General features: G+C 49.1%; 1 protein-coding gene across 4 annotated transcripts in view; it reads left to right on the top strand.

Annotated features, from left to right (window-relative positions):
* The window catches only part of ASCC2 (activating signal cointegrator 1 complex subunit 2), a 29,143-nt gene extending 16,099 nt beyond the window's left edge, over positions 1–13,044 (top strand). For 3 of the 4 annotated variants that reach the window (XM_065851756.2, XM_071816041.1, XM_071816044.1), the window contains 9 exons: positions 63–131; positions 857–931; positions 1,430–1,616; positions 2,129–2,343; positions 3,905–4,024; positions 8,789–9,013; positions 10,654–10,765; positions 11,330–11,406; positions 12,274–13,044. In XM_065851756.2, the coding sequence (XP_065707828.1) occupies positions 63–131; positions 857–931; positions 1,430–1,616; positions 2,129–2,343; positions 3,905–4,024; positions 8,789–9,013; positions 10,654–10,765; positions 11,330–11,406; positions 12,274–12,442 (1,249 nt within the window). In that variant the 3' untranslated portion in view covers positions 12,443–13,044. Of the gene's footprint in view, positions 1–62; positions 132–856; positions 932–1,429; positions 1,617–2,128; positions 2,344–3,904; positions 4,025–7,193; positions 7,527–8,788; positions 9,014–10,653; positions 10,766–11,329; positions 11,407–12,273 lie in introns of those variants that run through there. The other variant, XM_071816042.1, reaches the window with a different exon arrangement.

Genomic DNA, 13,044 nt, shown 5'->3' with positions numbered 1-13,044 from the left:
AGGATATGGAGATTGTGCTCAGCACTGAGGTTTTCACTCTGTTGTGCCATTGTCTCCTGCAGCTGTGAGAACATTCAGCCTTTTATTGAGGAGTTTCTACAGATCTTCACTTCGGTGCTTCAGGAGAAGAGGTGAGGCTGGTGGGAAGGCCCGAGGGGAGGGTCAGCTTGCTCTCCTCTTCCATTCTTTACAACAGAATTGCCCAAGACATTATTATGAGGCATTACGATGCGTTTGGGAGTTAGAAATCATTCTAACTAGTTGGGAGAACTGCTGTGAGAGGATTTCAGGCTGCAGTACAGCCTTTATTGCAAAGATGAGGAGGATGTTGCATGACGCTGGAGAATGTTATTCTTCACTCTCTTTAATCCGGGCTTTCAAAGTGGAGGATAGCAATTTAGCAATTAGCCTTGACAAGTTAGGCTGTTATTACTGATCTGTGCTTTTCAAGTGGGGTGACCAGACCAGGCAGATATTAAGTGCTGATGCTGAAGATGTGAAGTGAATCAGTGGCAGAACTGCAAATTCCATCTTGTCCTCCTGACGGTGCTGTCATTCTGGTCATGTTTGAGTCATAAACCATATTTTCTCTGTAATGCGGCACTGGGTTACGGGTCTGGACATCATGGGGAGCATTGCAGCTGGCTCTGGCTTGGGGGGAAGTGGTGCTGCAGTACGATGGGAACAAAATCAGGCACGGCAACCCGTGCTGGAATTCAGCATCAGGCGAGAGGTTTGTATGTGTTTCCACCTCAGCGGTGAGGGAGTCGCAGTGGCACAGCAGGGATGGTGCTGTGTGACAGCTCTGCCCGTAATTTATTCTTGAGTTCGACTGATTAAACTTCTGCGTTTTCAGATTTCTCCGTGACTATGATGAGCTGTTTCCTGTCGAGGATGATGTCAGTCTGCTCCAACAAGCCTCCTTCACGCTGTATCCTTTGCTGTCACTGCGGTGTTTTGCAGCCCTGGCTGCTCTTCAGTTCCTTCACACCAGTGGCATTGCCAGGGTCGCTGCCTCTGGTGAAGCTGCGGGACTGGCAGTGGGTGATGGGAAGTCTCCTCTTAAAAAAAGATAGGAGAGAATGTTAATGTTAATGTAGGCACAGGCTTGGAAGTCACTGAAAATTGCGTAGTTACTTCAAGGCCTCAAGTTGCACCAGGGGAGGTTGAGGTTGGATCTGGGGAACGATTTCTTCCCCAAAGAGCTGTCGGGCATTGGAACAGGCTGCCCAGGGCAGTGCTGGAGTCACCATCCCTGGAGAGGTTGAAAATGCGTTTAGATGAGGTTCTCAGGGACATGGGTTAATGCCAGAGTTGGGTTATGGTTAGACTTGATGATCCTGAGGGATAATCTCTGTTCCAAATGAAATTATTCTAAGGTGAGGTCTGAATATTGTGTCTAGAAATGGCCTTAATGCTGTTGTCTTAGAGATGAGACCAGGACAGCCTACATCCTCCACGCAGTGGAAAGTGCGTGGGAAGGGGTAGACAGGAAAAAAGCACAAGTTGCTAAAGATCCGGCACCACCAGCAGCATCTAATGGAGCATCAGCGATAGTGGAGAGCGCGGCCGAGGACGGGGAAGAGCTCGGGGCTGCATACGCGTCAGAGGATGAGGTGAGTAGAGCCGGGGGGGTAGCACTGAGTTCTGCTCTTTCTGTCCTTGCTTCATTTGTCTGTGAAGAGAGCGTTGGTTTGCTTGGTTTTGGGGATTACATGAGATTGAGTGTCATTTCTCGCCTTTGCTAGATTTCAGTGCAGCTCCACGTGCCTTGTGAAATGAGAAACAAAGCCACACCTGAATCCCGGCTTTATCGTTGAGCAAACTGTGTCTAACTCCCACTGGCCTGGGTTTCCTCTTGCTGTGGTTTATTCGAATCCCGTGCTTGAGCCCTGTACTTCACGTGCTTATTTTTAAATCCATATGTTATTGGAGGAAGGGACTCGGGGACAGACAAAAGCAGTTGCATGCCCACGTCTCTCTCAGCCCTTGTGTAGTAGAAACAACTGAGCTGATTTCTTGTCTTTTCACTTTAGTCTTTGACTTCATGTGTTTAAATTCTGATAATCCAGACTTCTGCTTTCCGTTTTCTCGCATGTACGCTCGCCGTTCCGTGCGGTGTGTGCAGTGCGCCGGGGCGGCTGCCGCGCCCCTCGCCAAGGTGTCCGGGGTGGAGCTGGACTCCCTCATCTCCCAAGTGAAGGATCTGCTGCCGGACCTCGGTGAGGGCTTCATCCTGGCCTGCCTGGAACAGTACAGCTACAATGCCGAGCAAGTCATCAACAACATTCTAGAAGATAAACTGCTGCCCTGCTTGGATAAGCTGGACCGAACAATGCAAAGGTGTGGGACAACTGCTGGCATGGCTTTGATGCCTTTTGTTTTTTCAGTTGTGGGTTGTCATTTAACGTCATTCATATTGCAGGTTAGACGCTTGTAGAGCTCTAAGCAGGTGCGTTTTCTTGGGGTAGGTGGCTGCAGTGAGAGCTTCTCATTGCCATCTGCCACTAGATTTCTGTCCTCGTTGTGTCCCTGCAGAGGACTGGAACGTTCAGCATTTCAGCAGAGCAGGTGCTGATCGGGGGAACAAAAATACTTGTACATTAAAAACTCCAATAAGAACCATTAAAATTCCACCATGGGGACAGTGACGTAGCTGAGCGGTAGAAAGCGTTGCCTTCAAAAGTTACTTTGCTGTGGAGAACAGGGTCAGAGGTGTTAAAATCCCGGCTGTCCTGCAGGAAAGGGCGTCTTCAGAGGGGCTAATCCAGCTGAAATTCAACCTGTATTTGGAAGGTTACTCTCTTGCAACTGAAGTTAAAGCAGAGTGGGATTGGAACTAGCAGTTCAGGTCCATTTTTATCTCCTCCCTGACAAACTTGCCCGGCTTTCGCTCATTTCTCCAGGTTACAGCGGCTGTGGGTTGCTCGCTGGCAGTGGAATTGAGTTGGTTTAGTTTGCCTGCAGCTGCCAGCGTGTTTGTGCTGCAACAGCAGTTTCCGACTGCGCGTCAGGATGTGAATGTGCTGCTCGCTCACATTTCATAGAGGAATGGGCAGACCGTCTCATTGTTGCATTAAAAAAGGAAAGCATCTTTATCAGAAAAAAGAATGTAAAAAAATCTTAGTTTTGCAACAATCTTCACGCTCTCCCAGCCAGATCTGCTGAATTTGGCACAAACGGTGCGGGGTGGGCCTTGGGAAGGTTGGGTTTTTCTGCAGAACCAGCAGTTACAGAAGATGTGGCTGGGTTTTTTCCTGCCTCTTACATCTTGAAACAAAACGCTCAGTTCAATAGCGAATGTAGAATTCTGATCACTGCTGATTTTAGAAGGGAGCACAGCAGCGCTTTCAGGTTCCCAGCTGAGCTAACAGCACCAACAAAACAAATGCAGAAATAATGGTCTTTTGACTTGTAAGTTGAACAAACATAAACCTACAAGTCTGAAAAAGAATTAAGAAGGAACCATAGGGAGATAAATGTCCTGAAACCATCAGCGGCAAATTACTGGAATTTTTTCCGGCGTGTAATGCATCATACTTAGTGCTTGGCTTTACTGAGTCACTGCTTTGAGAGCAGCCAGGCTGTTAAATATTCCACACTCCTGCACAGTTTTACTGATTCTTAAATGAACAGAAGCGTTTTCTTCTTGCTTTCTGTAAGTTGCTTTAGTTTCCCAACAATAAGCTTCCAAACTTGCTTTTTATCTTACACCAATGCCATGCAGCAGTCATGCACGTACTATAGAGACAGAAATTTGTGACCCCGTTGGGCAGCACTGTGATGAGGATCTCTGCATGCTGGGGGTGACTTTGAGAAAGAAGAAACCAAGGGTTTAGGAAGGAGAGGACGTGCTCTTCCTCAGTTCACCTTTGGTTTGAGTCTCTCTTATTTGTTTTAACAGGCAGCTGAAGCCAGACCCTACTCCTCTCGTCACTTCTCGCTGTAATGTTTTCCAGAATGATGAGTTTGATGTTTTCAGTAGGGATTCAGTGGATGTTTCTCGGATCCAAAAAGGCAAGCGGTGAGTGTCGTGCACCCTCAATTAACCCTGTCTGTCAAGCAGAATAAACGTCTGCGAACCTGCAAATTTGTTTCTCGAGCAAACCTCCTGCAGGAATTTCTTGGCAGGGGGCAGTGAGGCTTATCAAAGATGTTTCCCACCTGTTTCTATGGGAAAGAAAAATGAAATATTATTAGGGGGTTGGTTTCAAGGAGTGTTTTTCCTAATTGGCTTTCCTCAGTACGCTGCTAGAGATCCCTGTCAAGCTCGTTTGTGATGTCAGGCTCTTGCTTCTTGGTCTTAATGTTAAATTTGTACCGAACAGCAAACCTTGACAAGCAGCCACCTCTGTGAGCCTGGCATAGTGACTCAGAACTGGGGATAAATAACGATTTGGTTTAGATCCAAGCGAAGCTTCAATGTCTATCTGCTTCAAAATCTGATAACACTCGGTGGCTTAGACAACTTTTGTTGTTCCTGCTGCCGTAAGCTCCCTGCAGAAGAACATTTCCCTTGCTTTCCCCTTAGTTTGGCGCGTTGTGCTGTGCCATGCTGTGCGAACGGAGGTTGGGGCTTTGTCCTGCTGGCTCCTGTTGCTGACAGCTCTATCTACAACATGGTTGACTTGCTTCAGATTCTTTTTAAGCACTTTCTCTAACCAGCCAAGTCTGATCTTTATGTTAGTGTGTATTTACACAAAATGTAAGTAAAAGTCTGGCTGGAGATTGAGCCGCATCACCCTGGGAACTCCCAGTCAAGGCTTTGGTTGCAAAGCTGCATCAAACTCTCAGGAGAAAACCACCTTTGTCCACAATCCTGTTGGACCATTTCAGCAGCGCTGCTATAGTGCTTATATTGGCTCAGCTAGGCAAGAAAATAATTTCTCTTCTCTCTGGCCAAGACAATGACTTTTGGAGCCTCCATAGCTAAGAATTCACATCATTATCTCTCTCCTTGGCACATTGCCTTGCTCGGAGTGCAGCAGGAGCCTTCTGCACAGGTGAGCTCAGTTATCTTCCACTTCCCAAAGTTTTGCGCATGTGAGTAGCTGCTGTGGAGGCTGGACAAGGCCAGAGAGCACTGCCCGAGTCCAGCACAGCACGTCCAGCACTCGGCATAACCCTGCCAGGAGCTCCCTCTGCAGATAGATTGGTGTAGATGAGGTTCTCAGGGGCGTGGGTTAGTGACTGGACTCAATGATCTTGAGCATCTTTTCCAACCGAAATGATTTTGGGATCACTTCCAGAGCTTCGGAAGTTAAGTCATCCCTGAGCTGGGTGTTGGGACCCTAATCCCATGGCATTGCCCCCCGGCTGTGGGCAGGAGGTCCGGGTCTGCTCTGTGGTGGTGACACCGCTCCCTGAGAACGCAATTGTCTCATCTGCTCTACCATTCCGGGACCTCTTGGGATTATCCTCCCCTCAGTGCTGCTGTTCTGGTGTCTCTTGGCCTCCCTCAGGCTGTGTCTTGGTTTAAAAGCAGTTGTTGTTACGCAGAGAGCACTCTGCAGGACTCCAGACACATTAGTTACGTTTGGAGTAGTTTTCAAAACCTGGACTTTACTAGCTGGGATCAGCAACATACACAGAATCACAGAATCCCAGGATGTCAGGGATTGGAAGGGACCTGGAAAGCTCACCCAGTGCAATCCCCCCATGGAGCAGGAACACCCAGCTGAGGTTCCACAGGAAGGTGTCCAGGCGGGTTTGAATGTCTGCACAGAAGGAGACTCCACAGCCTCCCTGGGCAGCCTGGGCCAGGCTCTGCCACCCTCACCAGGAACAAGTCTCTTCTCAAATTTAAATGGAACCTTCTGTGTTCCAGTTTGCACCCACTGCCCCTTGTCCTGTCCCTGGTTGTCACCCAGAAGAGCCTGGCTCCATCCTCCTGACACTGCCCCTTTCCATATTGATCCCCAGGAATGAGTCCCCCCTCAGTCTCCTCTTCTCCAGCTCCAGAGCCCCAGCTCCCTCAGCCTTTCCTCACACGGGAGATGCTCCATTCCCTTCAGCCTCTTCGTTGCTCTACACCCTATGCCCAAAGTTGCCATATCCAACTAAATCAAAGGATAACTTATAGTGCCTTGCTCTCTATAATTTAACATTCAGAACACCAGAAACATGAAGTGTGTCCTTTCAGCACTAAAAGTGCAAGTTCCTTGTCCCACAAGTGAGAAACCTGATGCTTTACCCAAGCACTGGGGTGACAGGGCTCTCCCAGCCTGGTTTGAGATCTGCTTTGGATTTCAATTATATAATTTCTTTTTCTCCTTCTTAAAATCTCTTGCTCACCGAATTCTACTTGCGTTTAGTGCTGTTGTGATGTGGCAATGACGCTGCCAGAGTGTCGAGGGTTAAGATTGCGGGGTGACAATCAAACCCTGGCAGATGTATTGTCAACCTCCTCTCCCCCCCACTTCCCCCTTTTGCCCCTCCCTCTCCCCGCTTCCCACTCAGGACAGGCGATCGGGAGGGAAAGGAGGACAGAGAGAAGAGAGCTGGAAAAGTTAAAGATGTTTTACTAATGCTACTAATAAGAATAGAGAAAATAATACAAAATATACAAAACCAATCTTGTAAGTCTCAGCAACTGCAGAGCCAGCACCCAAAGTCCTGGATTAGACTCTGTAGCCAACCGGAGCTGGATTCAGTCTCTCACTAGGCCTCAGTTCGCAGGGACGACCAGCAAAGTCCTCTCCTAATGTTGGCCATAAGCAGAAGGGAAGGAAAAAGGGACGAGATCCTCGTGATCTCCCACTTTTATATGAAGTATTCACGTGAATGGAATGTTATACACCATTGGTCAGTCTCTCGGTCATCACTTTTCTCGTTGCCCCTCTCGCGAGATGTCCGTCCATGCTTATCAAGAAGTTTGCATTCCATTGCTATGTTTAACCAAAACATGTGTTGGGTTCTCCAGGAAAATGCAGCTAACGTGAAGGCTTTAGCTGACAGGCAAATTCAGTAAAAGAGAAACTTTTTTTTAACAAAACCAGGACACAGAGCAGGATGGGTCCCACTGCACTGTGGAAAAGCACAAGCAGTTTGGGGCAGGGCCGGTTAATGGGAAAGAGAAAAAGCCACACCAGGATGAGGAGGGGAATGACCATGAGGAAGTGGATGTATATAACACATATACATGATTCTTTGCTGATGCTGAAAAGCAATCCCACTTGTTTGTGCCTGTCCAGCCACAATTGCAAGCTGAATCTGGCTCTTGAAGTCGGAGCGTGTCCTGAACACTGCAGGACTAGAGGGGTTATCCCACTGTTTTCCTGGAATTGGTGGCTGAGACACTTCGCTGCAGCTCCTCTGCGGTCATCAGACCAGCTCGACAGGAAACAATTACCGAATACTTTGCTCAGTCTCACGCTAAATACCACCAGAGGATGTTATCCCAGCCGAGCGGTGTGTGGAGTCACAGCGAGTCACCCGGGGAGGAACCGCATCTGCCGCAGGGTTACGGAGCTTTCAGATGCTTTGTGAACATCAGGCTGTTTACATCATTTCCCCACTCCTGGCGGGTACATCACCCAGGTCTGTCCGTTCTCAAGTCACCGGCTGCCTGCCCTGGGCAGCTTCTTTCTCTGGTAGCATCCAGATGCTGGGCAGAGCGCCGGTGCGTGTTCCTCCTCGACTCTGAGGGCTGCACGTTGTCCTGTGAATATTTAACAGTGGAATCCCTTGTTGCTTTGCTGGAAGAGTGTACTTGGCCAGTCTAAAAATGAGACTTAAAGAGTTTACAGCATCTCTGGCCACCTTTTTAATACCTCTGTCAAAATTTTATCTTCCCTTCTTTAAAATTGCTGTAATTTACTTTGGTCCTAAATTAAAAATCTACACACAGTGCTTTGAGGCTGAATCAGCATCACCGGTCTACTCTGTTTTGTTCTTTTCAATGTTAGTTGTGCTCACTCTGATCCTTGCTTGCTGCACTGGTAATTTTTGCTTTCTCTGCCTCCATTTGTATTTTCCATCTCCCATTTGTGGTTCTTGGCTCCAGGAACACGTGTGTCCGTGCAGCGGTTACTGACAATCAGGTCCGTGATTTTCAGTGATTGCAAAAGTGATTACGATGAGATGATCGTGCTGTGGGGTGTTAGAGAGCACTGTGCCCTGCACAGCCCTCCGGAGATCCGAGTCTTCTTCCTACCAACTCGCCATTCGGGATTCATGGCACTTCTGGTGTCTTCTGGATTTTGACCAAATTTCAGCTTGAGTATAATTGCTTTGGCTTCCTGTAAAAGCTCCTGTTCTGGCTCAAGTGACAGCAGCGGTCTCCAATTCGTGTTCTTAGCTGCTGTGGAATCTTGCTGGGCTTCTTTTTTAATAATGACTTTTGCAAGCCAGGAGTGGCTGCTTTTTTTAGTAGCCAAACAGCCCTGTTATAAATTGGAGTAAAACAGGTAGGTGTGAGTAGGGCTTGTGGAGTTTGAGGTGAGGCTTCTGTTACTTCAGCTTCCACTTACTGACAGGGGGAAAAGTAACTTACAGAGATCTTTACATATGGCCCTTGAAACGGCCTCAAGTTGCACCAGGGGAGGCTGAGGTTGGATGTGGGGAACAATTTCTTCCCCAAAGGGCTGTGGGGCATTGGAACAGGCTGCCCAGGGCAGTGCTGGAGTCACCATCCCTGGAGGGCTGGACAGACGGACATGAGGTTCTCAGGACATGGGGCAGTGCTAGGGGTGGGTTATGGTTGGACTCGATGGTCTTGAGGGGCTTTTCCAACCAAAATGATTCTAAGGTTCTGTGTTGCTTCTCCTTCCAATGCTGGGGAGCGCAGGAGGGAGAAGGACACAACGAGGAGTTTGCTGAACGACAAGCGCCTGGTTGCTGAGCAGAGGGAGCGTTACAACCAGTACAGCGTGGTCGTGGAGGAGGTTCCTGTGCAGCCGGGAGCAGCTCAGCTCTACAGGGAGGACTACGAGGATGAGTACGATGACACCTACGATGGAAACCAAGTGGGGGCAAACGATGCTGACTCGGATGATGAACTGATCAGCAGGAGGTAGGTGCTGTGATGGGAATCGCCACCTGGCTCACACAAACCTGCTCAGCGCTGGGTTTGAGCTGTTTCTCAGAGAGAATGCGCGTGCTTCAAACCACTCATTTATCTTCTGTTTTCTCTGATGTGAAAGGAGGGAGATTTGGGTGTCTCTCTCTCTCGTTGGTAGGGAGTGTTGCCTTGATGTGCACCCTGCCTTCCACTTCCACTGTCTGCAGGGCTCGGCCTTTGCCTAAACTGACCAACAAACCTCAGAGGAGGCTTTGCTGTTGTGTAGAAAGTTGCGCTTAGCAGTGCTTGTGCTGATAGAAAACTGTCCCACAGCGGAGGAGAATGAGCTGTCTTAAATAACAGGTGTAGCTGGGCAACATGAAATGGTTGGTTAGCAAAGGAAACCTTCAAAACTGGGAACTGTACAAGGGGATTTCTCCTCCCTGCCAGTTCCCTCTGACATCTTGGGGCGCATACACCTGGAATTGGGTCCAGGATGGGGGGCACAGCACTGTCCACAGCGACTGACAGCTGAGGCAGTTGGGTTTTGGGAAGGAAAAAGTTCGTTTGGGATGGGGATTGTCGAATATTTATTTTAGAAATAAGAGCTAGAAATGTTTTAAAAGCTGTTTTAACATTTCTGACAGGGGCCTGTTAAATTCTGATGTATTGTGAAGATGCCACCATCTCTAACTTCAAACCCAAATGCACCTTTGAGGTTCCTTTGTCCCATTTGCTTTTTTTCCTTTCTAAAGCATGGTGAGGCTTCAATTGAAGTCCTATTTGTGCTTTGCCTGTACCAGCGCAGCACTTGGCCCTTTTCCCTATTTCAGGTGCTCGTGCTCCTAGAGAGGCAGTGGGAACAATTAGTGGATGTTAATGCTTAAAACCAGATCTAAAGGTTTGAAGTAACCAAGGCTTTTCTAGTCTTACACTTATTTCTTTGACAGTGGAATGGTGCATCTGAATTCCAATACAGTTTAAACACACACACACATATATATATTAAAGAAGAGCTATTGGCATGTGCTGAATTCCACCTCTGCCCCCCAGGCCCTTGGCCGCTCTGCGTGTTCAGGGGTGATTCATAAAGCTTGATGGATTTCTCCCTGTATGAAACTGGGGCACAGCAGTGGAACCATGGACCAGTTGCAGTGGTTTTAGAGCACAGCACTTGCTGGGCATTCACATTTCTGTGGGAGTTTGGGTTGAAAGGCTGAGGGTTCCCTGTACCGATGCTGTTCCCTCCCTGGTGAGCTGGGCCCAGCAGGTTTACTCCTCACTGGTGCCATGGGGCTCTGCCCGGTCCCCTTCTCCCCAGGAAGCAGTTGTTTCCTTTCTGAAGTTTCAGGTTTTTCCTGACCTGCTTCTTTTTCTTAACTATTATTATTTTCAGTAACAACATCATAGTGAACATTCCCCAGTGAAGAACATCTGTGTTTAATTGCCCATAGTAAATGTGTCATTAGCTACCGGGTCTCTCTTTTTTTTTTTCTTTTCCTTTTCTTTTTTTCTTTCTTCAGGAGAAGCAGCAAGTCCAGGAAATTTCTAGCTCCTCATTTTGGAAGATAAGACACAAAGCAAAAAGGCTCTGCTGTTCAGTGAAACGTTTCTGGCTGTACTGTTTGCTGACTTTGTGCCTTAATTTTCAGGCCGTTCACAATCCCTCAAGTCTTGAGACCAAAAGGACAGGAGGAAGGGCAGGAGGAAGAGGAAGGGGATGAAGAGGAGGAGGAAGAAGAAGCTGAAAAGGAAAGAGCAAAGGTGACGTTTAGTTTGTGATTGGAGTTGCATTAAGATTTACCATCCATCTTCTCTGCTTCACGTGCTGGTGTTTGGCAGAGGTGACGTGGAGCAGGTTTCCTCTTTCAGAGAGTGAGTCTTTTAACAGTTGGGTGGAGCTTGAGCTGCTTTTCCAAGCGGCTGCTTCTGCAGGTTGTGAAATGTCCCTGAGTACAGCTGTCCACTGCTTCCTAGGATAACCGTGCTGGAGCAGTGACGCTTATTCCATGGAGAGCTTTAATCTCCTTTATCCCTTAGGCAGACGATACCAGCAGAACACTTTGAGGGTCACCAATGCTCTGTTGCCGTGGATATTCTGGAAATAGTGATGTTCTTGCTGGTAGAGGTGGGATGTGGGAAGAATTCTCAGTCAGGTTTTTTGCTGGGTTTGGTGTTTAGAGTCTGACACCAATCCCGCTGGCTCAGCCAGCAGATAATCAACAATGGATTGACTCTGTTCCGTGGTCTGACAGAACCACCTTCTGCTCGAGCCCTTTGTGCGATGCTGTTGAGTTGACTGACCTCTTGCCTTTCTGCCCTCGGTAGGACCATTTTGTGCAGGACCCGGCCGTGCTGCGGGAGAGAGCTGAAGCCCGGCGGCTGGCGCAGCTCGCGAGGAAGGGGTGAGTGAGCACCTCCCTCTGCGGGGGAAGCCGTGTTCTGCTGTGGTTAGCGAGTGTTCTGCTGCTGACCCTGAATTGCTGAGGATGCACCTGCTCCTTAACGTTCCTGTGTGTCAGGGTCAGCACCATGGTGGTGGGAACTTCCTCACCTAACTTTTACTTGACTGCTCATCGTACTCGCTCATCAAATGATTGGGCATATAAAAACATAGAATGGTTTGCGCTGAAAGGCCCTTCCCAGCTCCCCCAGTGCCACCCCTGCCATGAGCAGGGACATCTTCACCAGCTCAGGTTGCTCAGAGCCCCCTCCAGCCTGGCCTGGGATGTCTCCAGGGATGGTTCATCCACCACCTCTCTGCCCAACCTGGGCCAGGCTCTCACCACCCTCAGGGACAACAATTCCTTCCTCATGTCTAGCCTAAATCTCCCTGCTTTAGTTTAAAACCATCACCCCTTGTCCTGTCACAACAGGCCCTGCTCGAAAGTCTGTCCCCATCTTTCTTATCGGCCCCTTTTAAGTATGGAAAGGCCACAATAAGGTCTCCCCAGAGCTTCTCTTCTCCAGCTGAACACCCCAACTCTCATCCTGTCCACGTTGGGTTCTGGGAGAGCACGGCTTTCTAGAGCTCAAGCAGCTCCCACAGGGTTTCAGGACAGTTTAACAGCTGGTTTTAGCTGACAATGTGTAGGACAGAGTTGTTGTGTGGCTGATGCTGGTACTCAGCCATTGCCGAAGCCCCACAGAGCTGGGATGAGCTGAGGTTCAAGGCCTGACAGCTGAACTCACGTCTTTTGTCAGGATCTGTATATTTTGTCCCCCAAGCGTGCAGTGTGCTCATCGTAATGTCCTTTTTCTGTGTACCCCAGGCACAAGCACGACAGCTCTGCCGTCGTTGGGAATGCAAAGGGACACGGACAGAACCGGGAGACGCTGCAGGAGCGAAGGAAGAAGGAGGCAAACAAAAGCACAAGAGCCAACCACAACCGCCGAGCCCTGGCTGACAGAAAGCGGAATAAAGGCATGATTCCTTCCTGAAAGACTCAGCCTGGGTGTCATCATCCCCAGTCCTCTGCCTGGGAGGACGCGGTTGTGTTTTATTCCCTCAGCACTCGCTGTGCTCGGGGGACTGGTTGTCGTGGTTCAATACCTGACGCTTCAGCTCACATGGAATTGCACACCCTGGGGGGGCAGCCGTTTTGGGGAAGGAACTGCCCTCCAAGCAGACTCCGGCTACTCAGCAGTTCATGGAGACGTGCGTACGACAGCGGGCTGCACCGCACCTGCAGCAGATGGGCTGCACAGCCCTTCGCTTCCTTTTGTACTATTTATAATTCGGAGATTTTTATTTTCATACTGGCTCCTTGCCCCTCTCCATCACTCACGTGGGTTTCCAGCCCCCGCAGCGGGCGGCTCTGAGAGCGAAGCTTCCCTGGAGCGGCCCCCGTGGCCTTCTGCTCCGCTCAAATGCCTTATCCTGCGGTACAGCCGCAAGGACGATAGGAAAGCGCTTGGGCTATTCCCATTGCTAACAGCCGCCCAGGGGGAGTTGAGGTGAATGAACACCTTATCATCCATTCCTGTCCCTCGAGTGAGGTGTGTGAAAACAGAATGCGCAAATAAAAGATTTCAATCTTTCA

This window comes from Patagioenas fasciata, chromosome 17 (genome assembly GCF_037038585.1).
Source record: "Patagioenas fasciata isolate bPatFas1 chromosome 17, bPatFas1.hap1, whole genome shotgun sequence".
In the NCBI taxonomy this organism is placed as follows: Eukaryota; Metazoa; Chordata; class Aves; order Columbiformes; family Columbidae; genus Patagioenas; species Patagioenas fasciata.
This window is presented reverse-complemented; position numbering and strand designations above follow the sequence as displayed.